The sequence below is a fragment of the Bactrocera dorsalis genome, chromosome 2 (assembly GCF_023373825.1).
Source record: "Bactrocera dorsalis isolate Fly_Bdor chromosome 2, ASM2337382v1, whole genome shotgun sequence".
Lineage (NCBI taxonomy): Eukaryota > Metazoa > Arthropoda > Insecta > Diptera > Tephritidae > Bactrocera > Bactrocera dorsalis.
The window spans coordinates 36,395,356-36,414,167 of NC_064304.1; the positions used below are offsets into that span (position 1 = coordinate 36,395,356).

The 18,812-nt window shown below is 39.2% G+C and overlaps 1 protein-coding gene and 1 non-coding gene across 3 annotated transcripts; one reads left to right on the forward strand and one right to left on the reverse strand.

Moving 5' to 3' along the window:
• The first annotated feature begins 6,421 nt into the window (after positions 1-6,421).
• On the forward strand, positions 6,422-6,503 carry Trnal-aag (transfer RNA leucine (anticodon AAG)). The gene has a single exon. It is a non-coding gene; the product is annotated as a tRNA-Leu (tRNA).
• A 6,527-nt stretch (positions 6,504-13,030) lies between these two features.
• On the reverse strand, positions 13,031-18,664 carry LOC105226341 (putative aminopeptidase W07G4.4). Of its 2 annotated transcripts, XM_011205177.4 has the most exons (8): positions 18,518-18,664; positions 18,020-18,129; positions 14,939-15,212; positions 14,721-14,819; positions 14,516-14,657; positions 13,956-14,296; positions 13,410-13,892; positions 13,031-13,349 (listed from the first exon to the last, which is right to left on the reverse strand). In XM_011205177.4, the coding sequence occupies exons 2-8, from the start codon at positions 18,031-18,033 to the stop codon at positions 13,185-13,187; spliced, it is 1,518 nt and encodes a 505-aa protein (XP_011203479.2). In that variant the 5' UTR covers positions 18,034-18,129; positions 18,518-18,664; the 3' UTR covers positions 13,031-13,184. The 2 variants fall into 2 exon arrangements, with proteins under 2 accessions (XP_011203479.2, XP_011203478.2); XM_011205176.3 differs by lacking the exons at positions 18,020-18,129; positions 18,518-18,664 and adding an exon at positions 17,664-17,804.
• Positions 18,665-18,812: the final 148 nt, after the last annotated feature.

The following is an 18,812-nucleotide window of genomic DNA, read 5'->3' on the forward strand; positions in this document are numbered from 1 at the left end:
CAATGAAAATGGTGAAAAAATTGCTTGAATAGAGCTTTAAATTTTCTTCTCAACCACCATTTACTCTAGATCCGGCTCCCAGCAATTTTTTGATCTCACATCTTCGAGTGTCGCTACAACATACTGAGTAAAGAATAATTCGTAAAATGGCAAGATATTTTCAAATGACCATATGTAATACAAATTCATTACGGCAATAGAACTAATCAAAAAGTGAGGTTAAGTTTTGGCAGATGCCATTTGTCGAATTTCCAAAATTGTGCAAATTACTTATCTATCTACCTACGTAATCCCAAAATTCACAATCTTGAATCCTCAATGGCAGCACCTTTATGTAACTAGATCGTAATCAGTGTCGCTCGGAGCAGCTGCGAGTGTCATAATATTTATGACAATTCTCCAAAAACTAATAACCATTTCACCTAACCTTATCGGCAAATCGGCAAACCGCCAGCCTGCGTTAAATTCGGACCACAGAGCGACGCAGAGGGCAAATGCCAATGATATAGACCACCTTTGAGTGCGCTGGCGGGGGGTGAGTTCAAGTAAACGATTATATTGTTATTATATTCAAAGATATTGGAAGACATTACAAGAGGCAATGTCATAAAATGCAAGCAAAAAAAATGTGAAAAATATTGCGAAAGTAAAATACAAATAAATTTATGAAAGCAACAACAAGCGAGTGCAGATAATAGCACTTCACAGCCCGCCGACCGCTTGGCGTACCTTGAGTGTCGCAACCTCGGCAAGCAGCATGCAACAATGCCGACAATAAAAACAGCAGCAACAACAATGCATGGTACATGGAAGCCCACAATGTTGGCGGTGAAAGTAAAAAGCACAAAATTTTCCGATTTTCCATTTTGGCCAAACGCTACAAAAGCAAAATGCGCGCGCAGCGTGCGGCGGCACCCAGCAACGCGCGGCTGAGAGCAGGGCCGCAAGAGGTCGCAACAGGCAAGCAAACGATCGAGCGCAGCCAAGGCGAAGTCAGCCGTACAGCCATCAAGGAGGCAAGGTCAGGCGCACCCAAACGTGCGGCAAACGTTTTGGCAAATGCAATTGTGACACGCTGACACGTCGGACCAAGCGCGCTTGTGTTGGCGTGAAATTGTTGGTGTGCGCTAAAACCTTGACATTTTCACTTGAAACCCGTCTTTTTATCGCTTCATTAGTAATAGCGGCGTTGCAACAACAACAACTATTTGCAACAAAAAAATTTCACGTGGAATAAAGCAGAGAGTGGCAAGGTGTGTTTGCAATCATACGTATGTATATACATTAGTGTATGTGTGCGGCCGGTTGTGTGGGTGCGCGCGAAACATGAGCGTGAACACGAAAAGTACAATGCAACGCAAGTGGCAGCAACAACAGCAATAACAATGCCAGTGACAATAGTCAATAGAAAGCAATGTGTATTTGTGCATGCACATATGTACATATGTGTGTTTATACACTCCAAAAAGGTGTAAAAACAATAAAATTTATGAAAAAGAAATGAAGTTCATAATTTTAAGTGAATTTATGATGTGTCAAATATTGTGGCAGCGCGCACAACACGTTGCGCTACGTGAGCGGCATGCAACATGGTTTGTTAGCCGTCACGACGGGGCGGTGGCAGCAGGACTTTCCCGCACCGCTCCTTTTTTTGCCCACGCCAATTGGCTGTTTGCCGTTTGTGCGCCGCGAACAAAAGTGAAAGTAGTTTTACGGCCACCATTGTTGCAACACCGTGTGGCAATATTGTCGCACCGTGTGTCGCCGATTGTCATGGACGGCGCCTCACATCTCTGCCGTTGGCCATTTTTCTAATGAAAACCAGGCGCAGCGAGTGAGCGATTATGGCATATGAGCGTATAAATATTGAAAAATATTTGCTTGTTTGTGTGTATGTGTGTGTGTGAGTTGTGCTAAGGTGTGCGCGTGTGGGCGCCAGTGAGATTTTCGATATTTATTAGTTTATGCAGAAAATTGTCGAAAGATAAAATAATGTAAAATAAATATGTTTCGAATTATTGCCGCAGGACAATGGCATAAATGGTCGTCAATGCGATAAATGTCGTGTGAAACATTTTCATTTTCGTTCATATTTTTTTATGACTCTTGTGTTTATCTTCTTTTTTGCTTACGCTTTGCTCCCAGGTTGTTGTGTGGCCCGATTTGCACGTGGTGTGAATGAGTGTCAATGAATGCTGTGCTTCTCATGTAAAACGATATCCCTTTCGGCGCGCTATACGCCGGAGTGTAGGTTTGTTAAGCTCGTGAGATGCTTGGCTATCTCTTTTTATTGATTTTAGTATTCTTTAATCCAAGGAAAAATCATACATTGTACCTTTATTCAATTTTGTGGCCCGAAATGATTCGGATTTTTAAAGAAAGCCCAGAACTCGCCTTTAAGCTCTACGCTAAAAGCGAAAGTTATAGAAAAATTTTTAGAATGCTTGCTCTTCTTCAGAGATTTTTTCATGGACAACGGTTTGCCGAGCTTATATGATCATCTAGTTGTTCGTTGTGAGAAACCCGCTGATGTAGTCCGACAAATTGTTTTAATTTCTACTTAAGTAACACCGATCTCAAGTGACAGATTGTTGGGTTAGGTTAGAAGGTGGATCCAAAGGGGGACCCTAGTTGGACAGCTGTAGCGCCGGTCCATTATGATATCTAAATACTCCTTACTCTTGAACGAAAAGGCCCTCAAAAATGGACAAAGTCAATGAGTCTGTCACAAATTAGTTGAGCTGGTCAATATCAACTCCGGCTATTTCACCAGGTTTACCGACAATATGACGACCAAGACCTCAGTCTTTCAAAAGCTTGTTATGGTAACTGACCTTCTCACATACAATTTTGACAGTCAGCGTCCAACAAGATTACCGCATGTACACCTACTGGACAATGTCCAGTAAGAACTTGGGAAATTGTGGCAAGATGACATTAGCTGAGAGCAAGTAATTCAGTGGATCCTTTGCCCTCTACTAAAGGCCAGAAGGATCGCGCAGTCGAAAAGGAGTTAGTTGTTGATCAGCGCCGGCTAAGCCCAAGTAGAGTCCACGCTTCCAGAGCTGGAATACAAAACGAGGACAGAATATATTAATCTTAAGAACTTGTAGTTAACTTCCTCGTTAATTGACTGATAATAATTTTGCTATGTAACCAAAATCCGATTATTTTTGTTGTACCGGCTAAGTAAACCCCGTTTAATAAAAGAAATTAACAGACGGTCTAATAAACGAACTGGATTGTCGAAATCAGCTTATACAGTCGTTAGATTACTAAGTTTTAAGGAGGGATATACGCCAGTTATTGGGTTGTCAAAAAAGTCTTGCGGTATTTTTATTGAATTTTTATTGAAATTTCTTCAAATGGTTTATAACGGTTTGATGACTCATGCCCAGCTCTTGACCGATGCTACGGCTGCTACTATGCCGGTCTCTTTCGACCAATTCAGCGATTTTATCGCAATTTTCGACGACAGGCCTTCCGGAGCGTGGCGCATCTTCGACCACCTCTACACCAGAACGAAAACGTTGAAACCTTCGTTGTGCGGTGGAAATGAAAACTGTATCGGGTCCATAAACTGCACAAATTTTATTGGCGGCTTGAGTTGCATTTTTGCCTTTATCGTAGTAGTACTGTAAAATATGCCGTATTTTCTCTTTATTTTGCTCCATGTTTGCGACGCTATAACTCACGAACGACTTAAAAGAAACGACAATCAATCAAACACGTGTTAGGGCGTGAAATGAGCTTTCATGAGGTATAGCATGACCTGATGCGACGAATAAAACTAGAACTACGCGCTCTCAGCGCCAACTAGCGAAGATACCGCAAGACTTTTTTGACAACCCAATATTTTCTTCTAAGGAAGGGCGGCCAAAATAAAGTTCTCTTCATCCCAAAAAAAAACTTCCAGTCGAGCTTATCTCAAGGGGCCTACCTTATAACAATTTTTGCCGGAGCTGCAAGCTAGAAGGTAATGCGGAAACTGTTATCCACTCGCTCTGTAAATGTTCAAATCATAAAATACTTTAAACCCATCAGGGAGTAATCCTTGAATGGATGTCCACGAAAAGCAGAACTACTTATATCCGTCATAGTTTCAAGCAAAACTGTTTGAGTATAGCAAAATTATAAGATCCTACGATAGCCAATCAAAATGCGCTGGATGCGCACTACCTATCTTAGTATATTGAATGAAGAAGCGCAAAGACGATGACAATATCTGCAAATTAGGGTTTTGAAGTGCTAAATAAAAATAGGTAAATATTTCAATCATTTCGTGCAGAGGAAAGTTCATTGGAATTGGACTCAGCTCCAATGGCTCTTGTAAATGTACTGCGAATCAATTGTTCCACTAACTCGGACTCGGTCTAACATTGGGAACAGCAGTTTTTTTTATAACAAACTTTATAATCTCTGAACCTAAAATGAATAAAGACAGAAAAGGATAAACCACCAAACGCACCAACTTGTTATATTTTGAGTCTCACGACGTCATTCTTGAATACTTTGACTAAACTCGGAAAAAATTGTGCGATAACTAAACCTCATCATCTTAAGAGTTGTAATATTAGGTTAGGTTAGTTTGGCTGGCCAATGAGCCGCGCATAGACCACTTTTGGTCCGTTTTTAGGTCCATAAGGGGTTGTCATCCTTTAGGATGCCTGCGCTTCAAGCGAATTTCAACAGACTCTGTAGCCTTAATATCGATACCCCTTCCAGTGTATTATAACTTCCACAGCAGTTTGCTGTTCAAAACTACCCGAAGATACTTGGTGTGGTCCTTGAGATAGAGTTTAGTCCATACTTTATTATGAACACAAACAGATACGTTTTCAACTCCAGACCCATTTGCGATGCCCAATTCTGGACTGTATTGAGAGTGATGGCCATAATAGTGCTAATGGTCTATAGCCATCTATCCGTTATTAAGATGGCAATGTCGTCCGCATATGTCACTATCTTAGAAGCTTTGCTGTGTAAGTTCCTTGGAAGTTTATTTACCACTAATGTCTATAGAAGCGGATATAGCACTCCACCTTGCGGAGTAGCTACACAGACTTCCTTGGCCTTTCTGGTGTCGTTCCATTCTGCTGCTATTCTGCTAGAGGTCAAGAGGCTTCTGATCCAACGTTGTATAACAGCACCAACAGCCATTGACAGGATACTACTCAGAATGATTGCATAGAGACTTTGTTCAACGCTCCAGATATGTCCAGGAATGCTTCAAGTGTATATTTCTTATATTCAAGAGCTCGTTTAATATTAAATATCATTGTATGTAGTAGCGTCTCTACTGATCTGCCCTTCGTATATGCGGGTTGCGCCTTTGACAAGTTTCTACGAGGCACTATGTACGCTGTAGGGCTATGACGGAATTGAAAGGATAATTGAATGTTTAATTTTGGTTAACCTTCAACAGAAAGCTTTTGACCAGCATTGGCTGAGAATACCTAAAACCCATCTCTTCAGTTGACAAAGTTTTCTTCTTCGAAAGTCGTATGACTTTATTTTCTTATAATTACAGAACGATATTCATTAATTTATTTTCAATTTAAGTTGCCAATAAGAAGTCTTACGCCCCGAAAGGCTTAACTCCAGCGCTGTAGAGCACCTGTCCATATTTTCACACCATCCACAAAAATCAGTGAATATGCATTTAGTGAGGGTAAATTGAATCCTGGTGGGAGCCAACATAAAGCATAACGCAAAAACACCTGTTGCAGCTTCCAAAATTGCTACTTAACTCCCACGCAATGGCTGCGCCTGTTTCAGGTGGCCAACAACAAACAAACGCACAAACGGCCGAACGATGTGGTTAAGAAACCATTTACACCCGATTAAACATATAAAGCTCTGCAGCAGTTTTCGCATCAGCGAGCGTGTCCTTTGCGAGCGAAGAATTGTGAGAAAATCGAAAGTCGAAAAGCGTTGTGTTGCACGCGGCAGAAGCTGTGGCTGCCAAAAATCTATGACAATCATTGGTGTGTGTGCGTGTTTATTACAGCTATTAATTGACACACCAATATCGAATGACCAAAGCAGCATTGTATCGCAGCTTTATGGCACAGCGGGCACTTCTGCGTGGCAGGTGCATATTTGGCGTCCAGACAGCAAGCAGCCACCCAGACTGCGAGTAGCATCCATCAGCGCCGCAGAGCGCACTCACGAGTATACATTCGACTTTTACGTGATGTCGCCCAGAAAGTTCATGAGACTGTCGGTAGTCCAAATTTAAGTTGAGACGCTTGAAAATAAATGTCTTCGGCTAATTCACACGCTCGTCACGTTATCCTCTAAATATAACGCGCTCATATGAGTATATGTATATATGTATGTGGCTATGTGTGTGTGTATGCTTGCATCCGACAGTCATTGTTACTGTTATGTTGGCTGCTGGTGTGTGAGGGGCCAAGTGGGTAGCGTGGCCGAGCGGTCTAAGGCGCTGGTTTAAGGCACCAGTCTCTTCGGGGGCGTGGGTTCGAATCCCACCGCTGCCAAGTAATATTTTTTGCTAAATTTTTTTTTATTTTTACAAAATATTTATTTTTTTAATTTCCAATTTTAATGAGTAAATAATGCGGTACACATGTATGTAGATATCTGCCTGTAATAATTTTATTACATTTTTTGTAAATATTTGCTTTGAAATAGAAATTCTCATGCTTGCTGCACGTTGCAAGCAAATTACTATTGTATTATGCCGTGCCGCGCTTTTCTCATGCTTCACCGCCAGCCTCTATACTACTTATATACTACTCCACCAACCGGCAACCGCCATGCCCCCCCGCCATCGGCAGGCAACGTCGCCATTAATGTCAGCGTTGTCGGTGTCACATCAACAATACGCCGTGCCGACAGCCATATGCACATGGCGGCGTCTGCCTACTCGTCGCACGACTTAATCGCACTCCCGCCACCCTCGCTTAGTTGCCCCGTTACCCTTCTATACACGCTGCAACGGTTGGCTGTGCGTTTATTTGCCTGCCTCACATTAGATTTGGTTTAATATTTGTCTCTTGTTCACTTGCCACCGCTTTTAAGTGGCCGTCATTGTTGCTGTTGGTATTGTAGTTACTGCCGCATATTGCGGCAATCACTGCAGCAGCTCCATATGCCGCGGCGGCTGGTTACGAAACTCCAGCAAAACTTCCGCATTCATTTAAGATCTCTTCCATCATTGTTGTTTTTGTTGTAATTGTTTTTTTTTTTTTTTAATATTTGTTTCGCTGTTTGTCTGTCGTTGCATCGCTTCAGCTGCTGCCGTCGCGTCATTGCTATTATTAATGTCGACTGTACCTCCGGTTGCTGCACAGTTTGCTGTTGTTGTTGTTTTGTTGTAGTTTTTCTCACTGTTTATAGCGCGCAGATCCAGCCAAACAAGCCGCATTGACAACTCGCCATCGCCGCAAGTTGCAAGTAGCAAATGGCACTACCGCAACTGCCACATAATTTTGCGCGACGACCTCTCCTCGATGACAGCGTCCATTGAAGCACTGGCTCCGCATGGATTTGAATAAAGAAAGATATTTGAGACTTTACGAATTTGTTCCCACTTTAATCAGAAGGAAAAGTCGGAGAACCTATAAAATATGTATGTATATAAATGATTATCGTGACAGCCGAATTGGTTTCCATGACCGTCTGTCTGTATATATGCGTACTGGTCCCTAATTTTTGAGATATTTCACTGAAATTTCACGTCCTTTCCTCTCAAAGAAGCTGCTCATTAGTCGGAACCGCTGATATCTGACCTCTATTACATATATGGTAGTTACTATACAAACGGATCTATCAAATCGATCAGGATCTGGTCTTCAAATGGAGAGCTTTTGTATTGTCCAAGGCAATCGTATAATCTCCGAAGAAATTGAGCTGTCGGTAAAACTCAATTTCTTATAAGGAAGACTAGAACCTATGAAGCCGAAGTTAAAGTTTTTTTTATTATCTACTCCAAATATTGAAAATATATTTTTAAATAATTAATTTTTGTTATTTAATAATCGTTTATTTTAAGAAATTTTTTATTTTTCAGATTGGCGCTTTGCTATACTCTTTTATATATCATATGATCAATTTGACTCGAACTGTTCAAAAAGAACTACATTTTCGCATTTTAAAATACAAATCCTTATTATCGCCTTCAAATCCCATGCCAAGTTGCTAATGGGAAGTTATAACCTCAGCTGGTGTAATATGTAATCAAACTCTCTACGGACAAATTCAGGCATTGGCTTGTAGCATTCCACACTGGCCACTGCAAGCTGAAGAAGCACTTAAATAACATGGGCCTAGCTTCTGGCGCAAATTGCCGGTTCAGCGACAGGGAGTCTGAAACTTCAGAACACCTGCTAATTAACTGCATAGAAGTCAGAAGACGCAAGATAAAGGCCCTGGAATCTACGTTTCCAAATAGGGATCACATCACCCGATTAGCACCTACCAATATATTGGACTTTATCAATATTCTGGAGCTAGGTAAGTCTTTGTGATTTATGAGAGGGCACAATAGACCCAAGGTCCTGGTTAAATCCTCGGCTATCTATCTTATCTCTAAATTCTCATTTTCCATATACTTTTAAAAAGCCTCTGCTTGGGCGGTCTTCAGTGCCTTTAGCGAATTCCGTTCTTTCGGTTACGGCTCATTTTGTGAGTGCCATTTGCTGGTTATTGAAAAGTTTCGACATAATATTGATAAATCCACGTCTCGTTACCAGTATAACGCGTTTGCTGATAGCAGGTTCCTTAGTTAAATTATAAAGCATCTCTTTTAGAACCTCTACTCGACATCGTTGCAAAAGATTCAGTTCTTTTGGTACGAGACTAGCATTGACACGCTTCATACCCAAAATATTAGCCAAAATGTGTGGATGACCCATAAGAGATGCTGAGATCTTTTTCTATTTTTTGATATCAACACAACGATTTTCAAGCACTGTTCTCTTAAAAATTCAGATATTATCGTCCTTAGCAAATTCGGATGGACGACTCGCCTGAGGCAAGTTTCCGAAGACTTCACGACCTGATTGAACGCTTTGTGCCACTCAAATATATTGTCAAAAAAGTCTTGCGGTATTTTCGCTAGTTGGCGCTGAAAGCGCGTAGTTCTAGTTTTATTCGTCGCATCGGGTCATGCTATACCTTTTTGGAAAGCTCATTTCACGCGATAACACGTGTTGTTGATTGTCGTTTCTTTTAAGTCCTTCGTGAGTTAAAAAAATAAAGAGAAAATACGGCATATTTTACAGTACTGCTACGATAAAGGCAAAAATGCATATCAAGCCGCCAATAAAATTTGTGCAGTTTGTGGACCCGATACAGTTTCCATTTCCACCTCACAACGATGGTTTCAACGTTTTCATTCTGGTGTAGAAGTGGTCGAAGATGCGCCACGCTCCGGTAGGCCTGTCGTCGAAAATTGCGATAAAATCGCTGAATTGGTCGAAGGAGACCGGCATAATAGCAGCCGTAGCATCGGTCAAGAGGACGCCAACGCTTTCTGGCGCAAACTTTCTTTCCATATACTACCATATTCATGAGGTCTGGAGAGAAAGTCACTTGTGGTCAGATGCATAGAATAGAATTGCCAGTTTAAAATAGATGGCAATGGTTTGCTCTTGGCGATACAATTATTCAATGGGCATTTCAAAATACACGCGTCATTACTTTGCCAGCTGACAGTTATTGCAAGGAAAATTTGAAACTGTAAATTATTATAGCTTCGGTGCAGCCGAAGACAACGTTTTTTTCTTGTTCTTTCTTCAAATGCATGGTAACCACAAAAGTCTAAAAAATAAAAAAAATGAAGAGCACGTCCAAAAACTGGTCAATATTAATTCACATAATAAAGGTAACGGTGCCTGTCAAAAATGAACCGTTATATGTTACAAGCTTACTGTTATAAAGTGGAATGTTAAGCAGTCGTATCGATAAATGAATCACCGCCTCGGCACACAACCATTATAGGCTTCCAAAAAACAAAAAACAACAAAAACAAAAATAAAATGAATGTAAAAGACTGGCCCACTGATGCGTCGCACGATTCTTGTTATGTACCAGGGTATACATACATACATATACATATGTATATGTAAATGCAGTGAAGCAAATAAGCAAGGTACCGTAAGGAGCCACAATGATGACGGTCGTCAGTTGGCAAAACAAGAAAGCAAAACAAAATGAAAGCACATAAAAACAGCAACAACAATCAAAACAAGTCCAAGGCAGCCAAGTTGCACTCATTTAAAGCCATCGGCCAGCCTGTAAACTGCGTACGACAAGCTACGTAGCCGACAAGATGGACCTCCGAAGCAACAAAAGAAAGCAGAAAACGAACTAAACACAAACGAAATGAAAGAGAGAAAGAAAGGCTCACAAGCCGTTTACTAAAGACAACAATGCAAGTCATCGCATGGACTCATGACCGGCCAAGTGAAGGGAAATGCGAGGCGCAGAACAACGGTAGTTTTAAGTGAGCCACCTTGTGGGGCATTGGCGAGAACGACCACCAACAACAACAACAACAACATAAGCGGTGACAGTGAATAGTGGTCAACGGGCAACGGTAAATTATGCAATCACAACATGAACGAGGCACTCTTGACCGAGTTTTCAAAAGCCAGATTAACGGTGCATGCGCAAGAACGATTACTGCTTACACGCGCTAGCACCGTTATTGCACACTAACGCAGCAAGAATGAAGGAATCGTTGGGAAGTTAAATGCAAAGAAGTTGCGAAATTAAAATTAAATATTTTAAATCAATTGAAACCAAATGGAATAGGGAATTATAGAGAAAAAAATCAAATTAAATTAAAGAAAAATTAAAGAAAAGCATATTTTTAAAAAATTTAATAAATAAAGAAACAAATAATTATAATTAAATAAAATAAGCGATTGAAAATTTTCGGCACAATTTTTGGATTATTCGCTGCTCTATGGGCTCTTGAAAAGTTGCAAGAAGATCCAATGTTTTCTAGTGAAATTTCGTTCAGCGATGAGGCTCATTTCTGGCTCAATTTGTATGTAAATAAACAAAATTGTAGCAGTTGGGACGAAAACCAACCTGAAGAGATTCAAGAGCTGCCATTTTATTCATAAAAATCAACGGTTTGTGTGGTTTGTAGGCCGGTAGAACCATCGATCCATATTTCTTCAAAAATGATGCAGGTAAGAACGTAACCTCCATCTGCGACCGTAATCGCGCCATGATAACCGACTATTTGACGTCTGAAATTGAAGCTCGTGATCTTGGCAACATTTCGTTTCAACAAGACGCTGCTACTTTCCACATATCACAACAATCAATGGATTTATTGAGAGAGCACACCGTTGAGCAGATAATTTCACGTTATGAGCCGGTCGATTGCCCACCAAGATCGTGTGATATCACACTGTTAGACTTTTTCCCTTGGGCATATGTAAAGTCTAAAGTCTATGCGGCCAATTCCGGGTTAGATTCAGGCCTTGGAGCGAAACATCCCACGTGTCATTCGCCAGTTACCTGCCGAAATGGTCGAACAAGTCATGGAAAATTGGACTCAACAGATACACTATCTGAGACGTAGCCGCGGCCAACATTTGAAAGAGATAGTCTTCAGAAAATAAATACCAAAGGATGTACTTTCAAATGATAATAAACATTCCCTCATTCAATTTGAAGTTTCTGTGTTTTTTCTTTAAACCTTGAAATGGATCACCCTTCATAACTCGAAGGCTCTTTAATTCGATTTTGGTTTCTGTAGATTATGACGTTTCGAGTTAGGGAAGTTCAACTACTTTTTAAAATTTTCCTGTTTATACCCTGAGCAGTTGTAACGTCCAAAAAGAAACTTCGATATGAAATGAGCGTTTTTTTTTTGAAAATTTTATACTATACTTTTGAATGGAAAAAGAAAAAAAAATATTCAAAGAATTGACCATTGCATTTTAAACATTTTGATCACCTTTCTCGCAATTTATGGATATCATGCCAACAGAAATGTTCGCCTTCTGCAGCAAACTTATCAGACACCCAATTTTCGACTTCTTCGCTGGAATCGAAGTACTGATCAGGCAAGGTGTGTCCCTTCGACAACCAATGCTAATCAGAAGGGGCAAGCCCAGCCAAGTACCTTGACTGTATTCTGAACCGATTTTGTTTTTTGTACAGATGCGTAGTCGTGCCACAAAACTACTTTGCCGGGTCTTCTGGGCTATTCTGGTAATTTTTCCGATCTATGCATGGTTCAAATTGCTCATTTCTTGTCTGTAGCGATTAATATTAGCAGTTTCATAAGCTTTGAGATCCTTCTGATCCCACCAAACACAGAGCTTTGCTTTCTAATTGCATCTGGATTAATCCATGATTTTCTCCGTTAAGGATTCCTACAATAAACCCATTTTCATCACCAGTGATTATTCGATGCAAAACCGATTTTCTTTCGTGTCTTTGAAGCAAAATTTCACAAGTGTTTTTTCGGTTTCTCATTGATCTTTCATTCAATTCATGTGGCACCCATTTTCCACACTTTTGAGTCTTCCTTTTTTCCTTTAGCTTTCAATATTCGCCCAATATGTCTTGCAGTTCGACGTCTTCTTTTTGGGTGGTCTTCCAGGTTTTTTATTTCTCACATCGAAATCACTATCCCTGAAACTTTGAAACCATCTTCTGCATGTTACTTCTAATAGAACATGATCACCATATGCCTCGACAAGGATTCAGTGCGACTCTTCAGTACTTTTCTTCAAATGGAAACAAAAAATTAATGCCTTCCGCAAAGCATTACTTTTCGGCACAAAATTTAACATTTTCATTTTCTGAATTTATATTTGACAGATGCCATGCCAACCAAACAGAAAAAAAATAAGGCTCGTTCACAACAAATCTTCTCTACTAACACATTTGTATCTTAACATTCAACTCATACCGCTACATCTGGTATATACCATACACATATGGTAAACATCAGCGTGACAATCGGTAGACAGTATATCAATCGTCTTTTCAAAGTCCTGCCTCATATTTGTAGCCCAATCAGAAGCGGACATTTAGCATTGGCTTTCATTGTATATGTGATTATATTTCGTAGTGTTTAGCGTAACAAATTACATACATATTTGCGGCAATAAGTACAATACAATTGATATCTTATGTAAATGCTTGCAAAGTTTTCAACTTAAATGCAAAGCGAATAAAAAATTCTATAAATGTGTCTTTGCCAAGGTCACAATGGGCGCAGCTGTTGGTATCTCTGGGAATACGCAAGCGCTGGCAGCAATATCAATGTGCGTATATTTCAATGGCGTGCTGGACTCCAGGCCATGCTTGTCCAAACCAGTGGCCTGAATGAGAAAAGCGGCTGGAATCTAAAATTAAAGAAATTAGGATTAGAATGCATATTAAAAAATTAATTCAAAATTATTTACCTGGTGTCCACGGGGCGTGCGTGTCGATGGTGCATTGTTGGCTTGCACAAGATCTTCACCAAGCACTTTACCCTTATTGAAATCGAAATCATCTGGACGCAAAACCGACACTTCGAAGGGTTCGCCAAAAGACTGGCCAGTCTCTTGCAACAGACGTGCATGCCCAGTCTTTTGCGCCACACTATTGTCAATGGCAATCGAGTAGCCATCACCAGCTGAAATGCAAGCATGTCCCGTCAATGTAGCAATGGTGAAGAGATGTGGATCGGGCAATTTGCGCTCGATGGCCATCTCTTTCATGCGACACAAAGCATCCGCCATGCACATGCGTCCCTCGGCATCGGTGTTGCCAATGCGTATGCGCACACCGGCGCGTGAGGTGTACACCTCATCGGAAACATAGGATTCTTCGCCCACCGAATTGCGGACCATGCAAAGTGCAGCGATAACATGCACATCGGCAGGCTTTTGCTCGTTGACAATCTGTGTGCATGGAACAATTTAATTAAAATTTATCGTAAATATATGTGAAAGAAAACCTCTTACCTGCATGAAGCCAGCAACGGCAGCGGCGCCACACTTATCACGTGACATGCCGGCCATCACACCGCCAGCCTTAATGTCAGCGCCGCCAGTATCGTAGGTGACGCCCTTACCCACCAACATCAGTGTTTTGCGTGCCGGTTGCGGTGGCACATACTCCAGGAAAATGATGCGGCCGCGATGGCGACTCACTTGATTGGCAGCGCGATTGACAGCGGCGAAAAGTGGATAATCCTCTTGTAATACATTCAAATCGCTAATGACCTCCTTCTTCAGCGAGGACAGTACGCTGTTAACGTAGTCTTCAACGCGAGGTGGCGCCATGCGTTCTGGATCGCCAACACCTGCAAAAGTAAACATCAACATGCTGTTAAGAGTATCGTTGCATACTTTTAGGTACGCGTGTAAATAAATAGCACAACGTCCAGTTGCAGCATTGCCAGTTGCAAAGTGCTTGCATTATTGAAAAATTTAAAAAATATGCAAATAAATTTTGCAAATAACAGCTTTTGTACTTTTGCAATATTTTGGTAAAAAAAAAATTTGATTTAAATGCTACTCACCAATATCGCGTGCCACCATCCGACCTGATTCCAAAACCAAAGCATCTTTTATAATTTCCTCAGCCTTGGGAGTGGAAATCAAAAGTGACAGCTCCTTAATACGCTTCGCTTGCTCGGGCACATCCTCGCGCAGTTGAATAGGCTAAATACAATAACTTTATTTTTTATTTTTTACAAATTTTCTACCTAAAATATTGCTACTTACAACATATAACTGATCCAAGGCACCCAACACGGTGCAAAGTTCGGCATTGGTGAAACGGTTGCTTGCTGGCACCAGCAGCAGTGGCGATTTGAAGCCAGCCTAAGCAAATACAAGAAAGTGATAAGCGTTGCGATAAATACATTTATTGTAAATAACGTTGGAATATTGTAAACATATTTGCCTTGTTCCGTTATATTTGTTTTACAACTTCATCTCACCTTAATGGCGCGCTCCAATGACTTGGCTGCCGCTTTCTGATATGTGCGCACATCATGATAATCAGTCAATTCCTGTACGGGTGAATAAACTATTGGCAAGTCCAGCTTGGGCGACTTAAAGCATGACACCACACTATCAAAAGCCTTATCAAATGAGCGGAATTCACCGAACTGCTCCACCAACTCTGGCGGCACTTGACGATCGATAATACAGAGTACATCGCAACTGGACTTCTGTATGAGTTTAGCGATTTTCACACTGCAAGGCAAGAGTCTAAAAGCAGGAAAATAAAAATAACAATAGAAAATATTATATAAATTTGTATGTCATGCACTTTTAAAGTTCAAGGCAAATACAATTCAGGAGCAAAAACAAATACAACTGCACTCTATAAACTGCAAGTCTGTATACACATATACAACATTGCATGTATGTATATCAGTGTGCTATAGGAACCAATCAGCACATCGTTGTGTACGATGTACCATTTGCGTTTTATAGCAATTGACATTAAATGCTTTGTTGCATTCGTTCATTTCCTCATCTGCTTTGCTGTATTTTTGTTATAAACAATTATTTTTTTGTCACGGAGTAATTTTTAAGTGCCGCTATAAATAGGTGACGGCCAACTAACGTTCATAATTTACAACAATTAATATGGAGCCGGTTTGTCTTATCAGCAGGGAAATGGGCGTAAAATTGAACGTATTCAGGAATGCCTTAAAATATATGTACATATGTATGTATGCATGAACATATATATTTTTTGCTTTATGAATACAAATCTCTTTTAAGCGCAGCCTCGCGTATGAAACAAAGTGCATTATGCAAATTTTTCTTTGTTTTTAACTAAATGGATTTATACAAATTAACATTTGTTATTTATGTATGTAATTTGCTCTAATTGGAAATGCAATTAAAAGAATGTGCCAAAAGTATAACACCGTACGTTTAAGCATTCTAAAAATATTTAAATTACAATCGGTTTTATACCCAACGTTTGAGACGCACATAAAAAAAAAATTTTAATTCGACACATTAAAAAATTGTTTCTGTTCTCCTACATCAACTCCCTGCATGCTTCAGTTAAACTGTTAGATTTACAACTCAACGGCACTAATCTAATCGACAATAATAAAATATATGTATGTACATAATAATACACATAGTAACACAAACATTGCCACAATGTTTCAAAAAAGTGTTAACTTCGGTTGCGCGGAAGCTATAATACCCTTCTCAAATAAAGAAGTTTCCATACGAGAATTTGAATCATTGGTCCAAAATAAACAAATTTTTCGGAGATATCACCGTTGCCTTAAACAATAATCGAAATTTCGTGAAGGTATCTGATCATATAAAATAGTTGTTCATAAGAGAACCTTTAATCGTTCAGTTTGTACGACAGCTATATGCTATAGAGGGCCGCTATCGGCGGTTCCGCCAAATGAGCAGCTTCTGGGACAAGAAAAAAAACGTATACAAAATTTAAGATCAATATCTCAGACACCGAGGGATTAATTTGCGTACATACAGTCAGACGGAAATGGCTAAATAGACTCAGATCGACACGTTGGTCATTTATTTATACCTATATGTATTTCATATGGTCTCTGAGGTCTTTCTTGGGTATCCAATTTTGGTTGCAAACCCTGTCCAAGGTATAAAAATAAAACAAATTATCACACTGCATTTTTAAAGCCCATTTCATAATTTTCTATTGGCGAACTTATATACATACATATTTGTATGTCTGATATACACATGTATTATCAATGATTTATGCTTTTCACATTATCCTACACTTCGAAGGCAATAAAAGATTACTCTAACCTCTCATGTTCTTAGTATACCATCTTTAACATCACTATTTGACACTTACAAAGTGTTGGATATAGAAACTTCAATAAGCTCGAGATGATCTTTCTTGTTTAACGGCGAATTGCTTCGTCTACGATAAGCTGATCGTTTATGTGCCATTCGAACAAAATTTTTGCTTTCAATTGTTATTAATTTTTTATTTTATGTGCGTCAAGTATTGTTTTCATACATTTTTGGAGTTACTTTGAATTACATTGCTTTGAATTATTGGGTAAATGTACATACATAAGTAGGAGTGTGTATGACTAAAGGCTGTTGGGATAAGAATTTAATATTCATAAAATCAAACCTTCCTTTAGCGTCTGTTTTTGCTTACTTCCGAAGCTTTGAATTAAATTTGTTTTTGTTGTTACAGTGTGCAAATACTTGCAGCTGATAACTTCTATACGAAATGCATTTAATATTTAGTACACGTAGATAGCTGGAATCTCTCGCATATTAATAGCAAACACCGCAAGTACATTGTATATACATACGTATGTATGTATGGTATGAATAGTATATCCCAAAAACTTGTACAGCATACACTCATATGCTTAAGCATACAAAAATTCACACAAAAATCTTGATTTTATAATGTAAAATCACGCAGTGAACTCTGAAAGCAGCGATATGAAAACTCTGTGTTTTGTTATCTATAAATTCTAATTCTATATTTACAGTCTTTTGAAACAAAGGAAAAGTATGAATGGGTATGCCGCCGCAAATTAATTTCCCTCCGTGAGATAAGAAACTATTAATTTTATCACCTATACATTTTCTGAAATACACATTTACAAGTTATTGCTTAATTATTTATTGCTCCAACTATTATTATTCCAATAAAACAAAAAGCTCACTTACGTATCGGCTACCATGTTAAACTGTATATTTTACAGACACAGATATTATTAAACAATTTAAACATCCGACAACGACGACGACCGCTGCCTAACTGACTATTGCAATACAACTTTCTAATCTTCCAACAAAAATTCTATACCAACATTCGTGTACTTTACTATTGTTGTATTATGATGCCGATTTATCTACTGTGTATATACAGTAAAGTTCGCTATTGATAAGGTAACAACTTTTTCTTATAGGAAAATTGTTAATTTATAATTCTAAATACATTATTTATAAAGTTACCTACTCTAACTACTGTATACTTTTAACATAGTTTTTGTTGATGAGAAATTTTTGGTTTTTATACTTACCTCTCAATTCCCATGATGCAAGCTGGACACACTATCACAACTGAACTTCGTTTGTTTTGTTTTTAGTTTTCTATCGATGTTTTAGTAGACGGCAGTATGGTTCTTACTAACTAGAAATTAAGGTAGAAGAAAACCGCATTAGACACAATCACTGCAACTAATAAATCATTCAATGAAAATAAGGCTGTTTGTTCCACTTGTTAGTTATACATTAAGGTAGATAAAACACGTTTTTGGCACACTTTGTGTAACCGATGACTGTGTTCCAGGAAGGAAAACTTTTACTATGAAAATCAGCTCTAAAGAGCATCACTTTATAGAAATCGGTCAAAGTAATTGTTACAATGTAATTACGAGTAAACAGAGAGGAACGTGTTAATATTACACTTATATCTTAAGCTTACTAAGTCCAAATTGTGGCAATACACATGCCAAATGCATGATTCTCAGGCTAACAATACCCTACGAACTATATACTTTGCGTTAACTACTACTCACTGTAAAGCTTATCGCCGATGAGTAAGCTGCGTTTCTCAGAAAACTTTAAGCTAAACAAAAATTTATTTAAATTCTGCAAGTCTCTTTTGCATAAAAAATTGCCGGTGCAGTAGCTCAATACACTCTTCACACGCTTTAAATGCGCCAATCAGCTGTTATGGACAGTGCTGTAAGCAGTGTGCTACCATTACTAAAATTTACCCCGTCTGATAAGAAGTAGCTAATTTTCTTTCTTGATTAAATTAAAACAAGAAAAAACTTTAACTGAATACCCTTCACAAATAGAAATTGTCCA

Excerpts from the sequence above, each read along its gene's own strand:
- LOC105226341 (XM_011205177.4), bottom strand. Across the intron at positions 14,820-14,938 it reads CATTGGAGCGCGCCATTAAG|GCTGGCTTCAAATCGCCACT; the intron begins GTGAGATGAAGT and ends GTATTTGCTTAG. Across the intron at positions 14,658-14,720 it reads CCTTGGATCAGTTATATGTT|CCTATTCAACTGCGCGAGGA; the intron begins GTAAGTAGCAAT and ends TATTGTATTTAG.